General features: G+C 44.3%; 1 protein-coding gene across 1 annotated transcript; it reads left to right on the forward strand.

Moving 5' to 3' along the window:
• The first annotated feature begins 1,157 nt into the window (after positions 1-1,157).
• On the forward strand, positions 1,158-3,389 carry LOC114785472 (B-cell receptor CD22-like). The gene is made up of 8 exons (XM_028971750.1): positions 1,158-1,187; positions 1,340-1,479; positions 1,585-1,938; positions 2,111-2,362; positions 2,451-2,714; positions 3,095-3,200; positions 3,285-3,315; positions 3,384-3,389. The coding sequence occupies exons 2-8, from the start codon at positions 1,410-1,412 to the stop codon at positions 3,387-3,389; spliced, it is 1,083 nt and encodes a 360-aa protein (XP_028827583.1). The 5' UTR covers positions 1,158-1,187; positions 1,340-1,409.
• Positions 3,390-12,522: the final 9,133 nt, after the last annotated feature.

Consider the following 12,522-nt stretch of genomic DNA (forward strand, 5'->3'; position numbering starts at 1 on the left):
GTCTTTTGTTAGAGTTGGTTACAACGTGCCCCGTGACCCCACCCAGATGACCCCTCCAACTGGCAGGACTCATCACTAACAGAGAGTCTCATCCATCCAAATTCAGCACCGGTGTTGTGGATTTGTGGTGTCGACCACATGGGAATCGTGGGTCATGGCGCCACACAGCACGCCTCTTCTCAGCCACAACCTGGACGTCACCACCACCCTCACAGAAAGATAAAATTGTAGTTTTTATTTCCAGGTAATAAAGGTGAAGTTGCTGGAGGACTCGCTACTGCCCTCTTGCTGCTTTCTGTTTTAATATTCAGAGGGATGAAGCACAAAATAATGAAGAATGGAGGTAAGAAACGGTGGTAGTCGCCTAGTGGGTAACACATTCGCCTATGAACCAGAAGACCCAGGTTCAAATCCCACTTACTACCATTGTGTCCCTGAGCAAGACACTTAACCCTGAGTGTCTCCAGGGGGGACTGTACCTGTAACTACTGATTTTAAGTCGCTCTGGATAAGGGCATCTTTGTGTGTTTAGTGAGTTTTTGTTTCTGTCGTCTCCCACTGAAACACTCACTTCTGTTTACATGCAGAATTGATCTACTGTGGACACGTCTGCACTGGCATGACATGATCCATCTGCCCACCCTGATCACTGGATCTCCCTGTATGATGACTGGATCTCCCTGTAGGTGGTGTGATGCATGTGTTTTAGGGGAATTACATCCCCTGTAAAAAGGAACAGCAGCCTCTAGAGGGCGACATTGATCAGTCTTATGCCTTGTCCCCATCCTACCTGCACATGTTATGAGCACATCAGTGTGTGTGTGTGTAGATGTGTACGTCATATGTACGTCCTGCATACCTTGGTGACAGTGGTGGTCCAGCAGACTCATAATCAGAAGGTTTCGGGCTCAAATACCAAACTGACAAAGTGCCACTGAGGTCCCCTTGATGAAGGTCCTGTCCCCACACACTGCTCCCCAAGCGCCTGTCATAGTGCCCACTGCTCACCAAGGGTGATGGTTAAATACAGAGGACACGTTTTGTTGTTTCACCGTGTGCTGTGCTGCAGTGTTTCAGAATGACAATCACTTCACTCTCACTTCACTCCACATGCTGGAGCTCCGACCAACAACTTTCTCTCCAGCAACATTCTACTGGGGAGACCCTCCACTTTCCAGCTCAAACAGGTTTGAAGGGGTTTAATTTCCTCTGAATTATGTGAATAAAAATGAGAAGTTGCAGAACCATCAACTTGCCAGATATGGGAGTTACTTGAATTTAAATGAAGTAAAACCACAGGGCCGTCAGAATAAACCAGCGTCTTCCGCATTTATTCTAGATGGTTTTAAAGCAGCTAAGAAGTCAGACAGCTGAGGAATTTCTCATTTTAATTATTATTCACGGCGGCAATGAAGATAAAATCGGCTGCTTCTCCATCTGTGATCTTTACTGCTGCACTTATTACACTCATCATCCAAGGTACTTTTATTCTCTTCATATTTATTTATTCTACTTTAAATAAAGAACCAGCTCCAGAAAACATTGTTTCTTTATAGTGTCCTTCTCTCTTATTGTAAATGTTAGTTTCAGGTGGTGTTGGTCAGACGTGGGGTGTAGAGTACAGACCTACATCTATCTGTGCTTTAGAGGGAACATCAGCTGTGATGTCCTGCAACTACACTTACCCCTCTGGACCTGAAGTGAAGGAAGCGTTTTGGACTGAACACCAGGATGGACAGAAAGACTATATTGATCTCTCTAAGAATCCAAACTACAAAGACCGAGTTCATGCAGACTGTGGAAATAAAACAAGTTGGTGCTTCCTCAACATAACAAGGCTGAATAAAAGTGATGCGCATGAGTACAACTGCAGAATTATAATAAATGAAAATAAAGAAAAATGGGCCGGTCGACCAGGAATCATGTTGTCAGTAACAGGTACAGTGAACAAATTGCATCAGTTCATCTTTTGCATTAATGCTTTTTTCTTGAATACCAACATAAGAAACATTGTGATGCAGCTTCATTACCACCCAGTGCTGCTCAACACACAGACTTATCAGCACATGACAGACAATAACTGTATTTTTTATTCTGATTAAATTCTTAGATCTGCAGGTGGAAATTGTTGGTGCAGCAACAGAAGGAAATGATGTAAGACTTGTGTGTAAAACCTCCTGCAATCTGAGTAGCATCCCTACATACTCATGGAAGAAGAACGGAGAACCTTTAGAGAAGGAACCCACCAAGAACAATGAACTGCAGCTCCACCCAGTCAGCAGGGAGGATGGGGGCAGATACTCCTGTGCTGTTAAAGGCCATGAGGACCTGTCTTCTGCTGAAGTGGAGCTCGATGTTAGATGTCTGTAGGACTTCCATCTTCAAAAAACATCACTGTATGTGTTTCATATGTGGAGCGAACATTAAAATGAATAAGTTTAATTTTTCAGATTCTCCCAAGAACCCCACAGTACTGGGTGCTCCACCTGCTGAGATACCTGAAGGAGGTTCAGTGACTCTGAGCTGCAGCAGTGATGCCAACCCTCCAGTGCAGAACTACACCTGGTTTAAGGAGAACGTAACATCTCCAGTAGCAGCAGGACAGAACTTCACCATCACTAACTTCACCTCTGCTCAGGTTGGACTGTATTCCTGCCAGGCAAGGAATGAAGTCGGAGTCCAGAACTCTACTGCTGTTCTTCTCACATTTAAAGGTACCAGTTCAGATGGGATTGGATCCGGATTTTTTTGTTTCTTTTTCTCTTTTTAGCTCCTGCTATTACTGCACCATTTCCAGTTGTGGTTTAAGTCTGGTCCTGGACCATAAGATCATTTAAATGTAAAAGATCTTATTGTAGTCTGGTCTAGTCCACTGAGTGAAGTGATCAGTATATGACTGTACATGTTCTAAGACGAGATCATGATAATGAGGAGGGATGGCATGAGTCCTGCTGCTGTAGGCCAGGAGGGTCTCCTTCAGTCCTCACACTGACTGGAGTTGAACTGTGATACTGAAATATGACACATCCTGTAAATATGAATATAATATTTCCAGCTCTATGGATCTTGTTACATATGATTTTCTCCTATTTAGCGCATAAACCAGCGTCTCCTACGTCTCCTACGTGGATTCTATATGCAGTAATAACAGTGGCAGCAGCTGTGGGTCTATCATGTCTCATCACCGTGTGTTTCTTATGGTGAGAACCTGTTCTGTATGTTCAACTCATGGAAGTACATGACAGACGTGCTGATCTGTGCTCACATCTTTATTTTTAATGTAGGTACAGAAAGGAGAAGAAGGACGATACTGAGGTACAAATCTGGGGGGGACTGTTGTCTCCCGTACATTCATCTCACATTCATCACCTGCTTTTCTTCAGCCCTGACTTCACTGTAGGACATTGTGTGTGTTGTGTGTGTGTGTGTGTTCTGTTTATTCAACACATCTACAGAGAGACGTCTTGAGGAAAGACTGCAGCCACAGTGCTGCATCCAATCAGGATGATGTTCAGTACGCCTCCATCAAGGAGACCAGAGCTGCTGCTGAGGATGATGTTCAGTACGCCTCCATCAACATCCGGACGATGAAGAAAAACAGACCTGCTGCTGCTGCTGCTGCTGCTTCTGCATCTTCTGAGGAGGATGTTCAGTACGCCACTGTACATTTTAGACCAGCTGCTCATACTAAGTATGCATCATCATATCATTTCTTCTCTATCCCACAGCGAGCTGCACTGGACCTTCTGTAACGCTTTCTTCTTCTCGCTGCAGATGTCCTGTTCAGGCAGAAGATGAACCTCCTGTCATCTACAGCACCGTTCACAACTAGAGACCCACAGATTTGATCAAGGAATGTTTTAAATAAATATTTGCTGTAGATATTAACTAAATCTCACATAATGTCAGATAAGTTTTTAATTTATTCGAATATAAATACGATTTGGCGTCTGGTTTGGCGTTTGCACCTCAATTATTGTTATGGAACCGACAACAAGTTCTGAGGGAGCTGGTGTAGATGATGGAGAATTTTTCTCCAATGTGTGTTGAGGGAGAAGGTGGATTTTTATGCAGCTCAGACCCCTCAGAGGGATGGTTAGAGATGATGGGATTCTGAGATGATGGAGTATCCCAGGTTCTGCTCTACTCGTGATCGAGGTCCTCCTGGAGGTTTACAGCAGCAGGACTCATGCCATCCCTCCTCATTATCATGATCTCATCTTAGAACATGTACAGTCATATACTGATCACTTCACTCAGTGAACTAGACCAGACTACAATAAGATCTTTTACATTTAAATGATCTTTTGGTCCAGGACCAGACTTAAACCACGACTGGAAATGGTGCAGTAATAGCAGGAGCTAAAAAGAAAAAAGAGAAAAAGAAACAAAAAAAGCCGGAGCCAATCCCATCTGTACTGGTACCTTTGAATATGAGAAGAACAGCAGTAGAGTTCTGGACTCCAACTTCATTCCTCGTCTGGCAGGAATACAGTCCAACCTGAGCAGAGGTGAAGTTAGTGATGGTGTAGTTCTGTCCTGCTGCTACTGGAGATGTTACGTTCTCCTTAAACCAGGTGTAGTTCTGCACTGGAGGGTTGGCATCACTGCTGCAGCTCAGAGTCACTGAACCTCCTTCAGGTATCTCAGCAGGTGGAGCACCCAGTACTGTGCAGCTCTGATCCTTTTTTAGAAACCAAATGAGAATTGCTGGTGTCTTCCTCTTGTAAGTCACTTTGGATAAAAGCGTCTGCTAAGTAAAGTAAAGTAAAGTAAAGTAAAGTAAAGTAACAGGTAAGCCAGACCTGCGTAAGCCAGACCTGCAGCTTCTCAGCCATCATCAACACATCAATGGCCATGCACCTTGGGCCCATCTGGACATCTCTCAGTGTCTGGGGATCCCTGTGGAACTACTGTATGCACCCATAGCCATCACATCTGTAGACGGTTGGTGTCATATCTTCATCTTATTTTAAACCACCCCCATCCACCTCTGTTTCCTGATCATGTGCCTCACCTCTTCTGCTGGGACATTCCTGGCAGGTTCAACATGACCTCCATTTCTCCTGGACTTAGTTGAATGGGGTGCCCACTGCTATCATGTCTGTCTCCAGCCTAAACCCAGTCCACTTCTGTCTGCATCATGAAAGCCTAAGTCTTTGTACCTGGATGTAGCGAATTAGTTTTTGATGACCTGAAAAATTCACCAAAAATTCTAATTCAAATATTATTTGTCACATACGTACATGGTATGATATGCAGTGAAACGCTTTAGCGACTGCTACAGACCACAGTATTGCAAATGTTGCCAGTATACAATGAACCAATATGCAAATATTGCAAACATAACCAAAAATTACACTTTTACGTCTTTAACATAAAATATGTGTAACTGGTAGGGTGAAGGTCTGCAAATGAGTGAAAGACAATGTTTAAAGAAAAGAGAAAAGAGCCAAAAAAAAAGAGCCGTAAAGTAAAAAGCGCAGAGTGATTTTGTGCAAAGTGATTTTGTCCAAAGAGTCTGGAGTGATTGGAGGTGAAAGTGAAAGTGCTGGAGTTCTATGTACTGTTGTTGAGAGCTTGGACAGCCTGCGGGAAGAAGCTCCTCCTCATTCTCTCTGTGTTGGACTTCAGGGAGCGAAAGCGCTTCCCTGATCGCAGCAGTCAATGGGACAATACGGCCTTAAACAAGTTTTTTTTGTCTCCAAGAAGGACGGGGGGCTGCAACACTGCATCGTTTGCATCAGAGAGGGTGATGAGTGGGAACCAGACAGCTTTCGTCACCCCTACTGGCCATAATGAAAGTTGGATTATTTGGGCTGTTTATAAATGACACCGTGAGGGCCATGCTGGGACAGTAGGTGTCACAATAATGTTTTAATCTACTCCCCAAGTGCCCACTGCTCACTAAGGGTGATGGTTTAAATACAGAGGACACGTTTCGTTGTGTGCACAACCTCCTGATAAAAACACCAAGCTCATCCCCAGACAAGCCTGGTGGGCTTTATTCATTGAGCACGCCATCTCATATTGCGCAGGTAGCAAGAATATCGAGGAAGATGCTGTTTCCTGTCAGTACCCCATAGACACCACCAGCTCTGTTCTGTTGCCCATTCTGTCATCCACACGTATTCTCTGTCCCCGTGCTGGACCCTGGACAATAAGGTCCGTGCCACCCAGGTATCTCACCTTCAACCCACCAACGTTCCTCTGGGTTGTTTACACATGCTGGCATCCTGTTGTCAAGTGGTCCTGCACTGGGGGACACACTTCTCTTCTCTCTGGTCAGCCCCTTTCCTTCATGGTGACCCTGGGTCACTCCGGACACCAAGAACTATTTGAAGGCATGTGCCTTCTGTTCCAGGTCAAGACAAAAACACCTCTCCATCTGTTGGACCTCTCCACCCCGTACCAATTCTGTAATGTCCCTGGACCCACCAGTCTCCTGGACACAGGGGAAAAAACACCACACGTTCCATCATGGAGCGGTTTTCCAAGGTGGTCCACCTGGTTGCCACCAATAACCTCATGGCTACAACACTTGGCCTGTTTACATGGGATCTCGCAGGATATTGTTTCAGATCATGGACTGCAATTCAGCTCTTCCACTTTAGGGACAACCTCTCATCTAAACACCCAAACTTTAAAGTCCTTCTCATCGATAATGCAAACGTTGACCAGGCATATTTTACAGTTTTAATGTCTCAAGGCATTTACATTTTTATTTAAGGCATTTTATGCGACTTACAACGTGCTTCCATGTCACCATGGATGAGGTGGTCAGTTCTGGTTCACTATGCCCCCCAACTATGAATACAACCTTTTTATTCACTCTGTTGTAGTTTCTATACAGAAGTCAGACAAGAAGAAGGTTACAAGTTCATCTAAATCTTCTCTAAAGAGGAAGGTCTTGAGCTTCCATTTGTTCTGACCTCAAGGGGAAGTTCATTCCACTACCGAGGGGCCAAGACAGAGAAGAGTCTAGATGAATGCAAAGTTAATTAAACCCTAAATAGAAACAGGAAGTAACAGAGGAAGCAGATAATAAGGAAACACAGTCATCAAGGCAGCTGCCAGACAGTAAATTGAACAGGGTGACGCTCGGAGAAATAGTTTCAATTCTGAAGAATTTGTAGATAAATCTTTCTGAACACAAGGAAACATAAAAAATCTGAACAGATTAATAACTCAGTTATGAATTTATAGGCAGGACTATACCTGCAGGGTCACCTTGTTGCCCTCATTCTACACACGTCACATTCTCACAGTAAAAAATAGAAAAGACTGTTCCAACCTTCCAGGACATACAATTTTATACCAACATGGTAGAGTTATGGTCAAATGTATAGTGTCTTGTGGGTTCTAACATGATGAGAAATGCAAATCTTTGCCCACCACTCTTTCCTCCCCCACTTCCTGGCAACGTTTCTGTTTTTAGACAGGTCGCCATGGTTACCAGGAAACAAGATTCTTATATAGAGTTCAGCATGTCCACCTTAATGCATCATGATGCCTGGCTTTCTCTTGATCGAGCTGATGGGCATCACCAGATTAAAACGGGTTTGGTCATGTGACCCAATGCTGTCTGACAAAAAATCTTCACCATCTATTGCTGAGGAAGCAGACTGCAACCAAGTCAACTCCCCCCATCACCCCTTAACACTTCAGCTTCATCTACACTCTGGTGTAACACGTGGTGCAGACTGGAGCTTCCTGGCATCAGATACTATGAGCTGATGAGACTAAAAATACCCTCTTCACGGGTTCTCCTTTGTTGTCCCTGGCTGGTGGTACAACTTGTCCTGCTCCATTCGACTAGACGAGACTACTACCACCTTTAAGAAACATTTGAAAACCAACTTGTTTAAAAAGTACACACACACACACATGCACACACACTGCACCAAAAAAAATTCATCTAGCAATTTCCTAGCATGTTCTATTCCTGACAAGTTTGGCCTTATCAGGGCTCTTAATTTTGTAACTCAAAATCTATAGAAACCGAACGAGAATTGCTGGTGTCTTTGGATAAAAGCCTCTGCCAAGTAAAGTTAAGTAAAGTAAAGTACTAAAGCGCCCCCTGCTGGAGAAGATTTCCGTGTCTTTGGAGTTGAACCATCTATTCATATGATGAACTTTTTGTATGTTTACAGCATGACAAAACGACCGGTGCCTCAAATAAAGCGTCTCTACCCACCACAACCGAGAAGCGGCAGAATGCATGTGACTTGTCACGATCCGGTCCGAAAAGGGGTTACTCTGGTCCGGGATCCGGGTTTCATTGTCCTGTGTAATGTTCCCTAATCGTTCTCACCTGTGTCAATTGTATAAAGCTGCCCTGTTCGTTTCTGTCCGCTGTCAGGTCTTTAACGTTATGTTCGTTTTCACCCATGTCAACGTCTCGGATGTCTCCCCTGTCCCCCCTGTCCTGTGATTCACAATTAAACCCCAGTTTCGTGATGTCAGGTGAAAGCGTCCTTCATTCTTCGTTCCTCGTCACTCTTCGTCCTCCTCTCTGTTCACCTGCCTCATCATGCCCGCATGGACGTGACATGACTGGTGAGATAGTGGTGTCCTAGCAGTTAAGGAAGCGGCCCCGTAATCAGAAGGTTGCCGGTTCGAATCCCGATCCGCAAAGGTGCCACTGAGGTGCCACCGTCCCCACACACTGCTCCCCGGGCACCTGTCATGGCTGCCCACTGCTCACTCAGGGTGATGGTTACACCACAATTCACCGTGTGCTGTGCTGCTGTGTATCACAATGGCAACCACTTCATTTAAATTTATAGAGTTACTCACCTCAGCTACTCATCTGTTCTCACAGTTCATGCATTTTGGAGCAGGTAAGCAGGTTCTCCAGCAATTCTTACCATTTTATTGTTCAATTTTATTGTTCAAAACCTCTTCTTCTGTGCTTCTTCTGCTCATTATTGAAGGTTCTCACATTTTGTTTTAAGCTTGCACGTTTTCTGAAATTAAATGAAATCCATCACTGTGTTGTCCTTCAGGAATTCTAGGTGCAGCCAGCCTGGAACCATCTGCGCTCTGCGGGGCTCCTCGCTTCTCAGGTCCTGCAGTTATACTGCACCAAGCTACCTGAAAGTGACCAGTGTGCAAACATCCGACCGGACTGTACTGATCTCACTCAGGATCCGTCTGAACATCGCGAGGTTGGATGAAATGGATGAGCGCAGGTATAACTGCATGGTTGAAAGTGACATGAAAGTGAAGTGACTTTTACAGAAGAAACCCGTCAACAGCAATGAGCTGTTCCTCCACCCAATCAGCAGGGGCAGATACTCGTATGCTGTTCAGGGCCATGAGGACCTGTCTTCTGCTGAAGTGGAGCTCCTGGTCAGATGTAAGTACATTGATGATGCTTGATGGTGTTACCAATGTTTCATCCAACAGACAGGATTCACTTACTTATAGCGGTAAAATTAAGGAGGTTCAGTGAATCTGACCTGCAGCAGTGATGCCAACCCTACAGTGCAGTCCAGAACTCCGCTGCCGTGTATCTCCAACTCAGAGACCGAGGTGACGAGTTCTTTATCAGAGAACAGCTCTGATAAAGGACTCATATGAACTTTCAATTCCAGTTGCAGAGTTTCTGTCTTCTGTCCTCTAAGGGTCACACCACTCTGTCTCTGACTGGGGAAGCACTTCTCATGACTGTGCTGTTCTGACCTCGAGGGGAAGGTCATTCCACCACCGAGGGGCCAAGACGGAGAAGAGTCTAGATGAACGTCTTCCTTTTACCTTCAGAGATGGAGGGACCAGGCGAGCAGTACTGGAGGCTCGGAGTATACAAGGTGCAGTGCGAGGTGTAATAAGGGCTGTGAGGTAGGATGGTGCTGCTCCATGTTTGGCTTTGTAGGCCAGCGTCAGTATTTTGAACCTGATGCGTGCAGCTACTGGGAGCCGGTGGAGGGAACGTAGCAGAAGGGTGGTGTGGGAGAATTTGGGAAGGTTGAAGATCAGTCGTGCTGCTGTATTTTGTATGAGTTGTAGAGGTCGGATGGTATATAGTGGTAGACCAGCTAGAAGTGAAAGTGAAGTGATTGTCACATGTGATATACAGCAGCCCAGCACACGGTGCACACTGCATTTAACCATCACCCTGAGTGAGCAGTGGGCAGCCATGACAGGCACCCAGGGAGCAGTGTGTGGGGATGGTGCTTTGCTCAGTGGCACCTCAGTGGAAACCTTGGCGGGATTCGAACCGGCAACCTTCTGAGTATGCGTTTGCTTCCTTAACCACTAGGCCACCACTGCCCCCAGAAGGGAGTTACAGTAATCCAGTCGTGAGATTACTAAGGACTGAACCAGTAGTTGGGTGGCCTGGGTTGCAGATAAGGACAGATTCATCTGATATTGTAGAGAAGGAATCTACATGACCTCAGTCACCACAAATCCCCAGTCTGATCAGGTTTATCAGAACATGTGTACCCCCAAACCCCAGATTCTGTCATAGAAAGAGCAGAGAGCTCATCCAATGAAATGAGAATTTTGCCTCATTATAATTTCTGCAATAAACAAAGTACATCTGTCCAGGTTACATGGTCTTTTTTAATTAAGTTAGATTAAATGTAAAACTTACTTTGATCAAAACAACAAAAACAAATCTCTGAATACGTGGAGCAGGAAAAATTGTAATACATAAAGGGTAAGAACACAACGTAAAAATCTACATCTCATTATTGTAATATAGTTTTACGTTAGTGTAATACTAGCTTGTGGATTTTGACTGTAATCGGTAGTTTAATTTAGTAATCATGTTGTATAAGGGGCAGTGGTGACCTAGCGGGTAAGGAAGCAGCGCCGGTTCGAATCCGAAGAGGTCTCCCTGATCCAGCAGTGGCAACATCCATACTGGTAAGTCGAAATAACTAAATTAATCCAAGCAAGCCATGTGGCGAACAATAAAGATGGTTTAAATGAAACCAAACTGCCTTGATTATAATGTGTAGTGAACTGATACCCTAATCTGAATAAAGTTAGTGTTGCGTGTGTACTTGCGTGTGTTACCGCCATTTGGATGATTGTGAAAGTGAAAGTGAAGTGAATGTATTGTGATACACTGCAGAACAGCAGATGTGGGCACCATGACAGGCGCCCAGGGAGCAGTGTGCGGGCACGGTACCTTCATCAAGGGGACCTCAGTGGCACTTTGGCGGCCACCTTCTGATTACAGGGCCGCTTCCTTAACCGCTAGGCCACCACCGCCCCATGTAGTGATTGTAGCACTCGGGCAGCCGTCAGACCTTTAATATGATAGACCTGTGACGCAATAAAAAAAGATTTGTATTTAATCTTTTTCTATATGCTGAATGGTCGGTGGAAGCCAAAAAAAACCCCGGAACTAGTCGTCCTACATCACAATACAAGCAGTTCTGGTAAAGCAGCATTAACACTGAATGCATCATGAAGCACAGGAAACCTTCCGTTTTCAAGCAGCTAGTAAAAGCTGAAGCTCATAGTGTCTGAATGTGCAAAGTAGCAAAAATCCACTTTTTTTTCCTCCAATTGTTTTTTTTTTATATATATATATAAAATTTTACTAAGACTCCTTGCTTTGGCGGAGGTGAGTCTACAGCAAATTGTTGCCCTTCCCTGGAATTCTCCCTGACTGCTGCAAAAGCTACCAACCGCTCTCATTGTTAAAGAAGAGTGTGGAGCGGGATCTAGAGGAGTAGAAAGGTAACCCTGGTGAACCCTGACCTTTATTTTAAATAAAGTTACTTGTAGACTGCCATGAATGAGGCACGAAAAGATCCAATAAACCATTTGGCCTTGAGACCGACACGGTAGAGAGGAAGGTATAAGATCCTGATGTGTGATATGTGTTGAGAGACACTGACCTGCTGACCGTAACATCTTTACAACTTTATTCCTCTTAATATACTCGGATAAAGACAAGAATCACCCAGCCCCATGTTTGACTCAGATTTCATCTTCCGGGTTCATTACAAATGATGAAAAACCAAGGAAGGATCATTTACACCAGAACACTGGTAGCCTGTACATACAACACGGAATAGTAGGAATAGTGCCACGCATCATGAGGCATCCATCTGTGTGATGAAAATATGGCATCAAAGGATCAAGCTTTTCTCGTTGCCTTTTAAATAAACAAGTTCCAGAAGATAAGTTATCAGTTCGGCCGAAGCTTAAAACCAGTTTTCAATCACAGCAGCAACTGGACTGAAGTGCGCAGATGGACTGGGCTGTATGGGCCAAGTCGGGCCTGACTAACCTCCTGTCTTGGTAATTATCCTTAATTAACACATTAAATAGCTCAAGATACACAGTGAAATGCAAATACAAACAAAACCGATCTTCAGCGAAGTATCATGTCCCCAATTCCAGCGCGGGATCCATTTATTAAGCAAATTAGAAAAATATTTTCCAGAATTTAACTGAATGAATTAATTTTCACATCCAGATAAAAATTACAGACACAAAAAGCCCAAATGCTCTATTAAAATCATCGTTTTTTATACATAATGCTAACTTTATTTT

This window comes from Denticeps clupeoides, chromosome 3, assembly GCF_900700375.1.
Source record: "Denticeps clupeoides chromosome 3, fDenClu1.1, whole genome shotgun sequence".
NCBI lineage: Eukaryota > Metazoa > Chordata > Actinopteri > Clupeiformes > Denticipitidae > Denticeps > Denticeps clupeoides.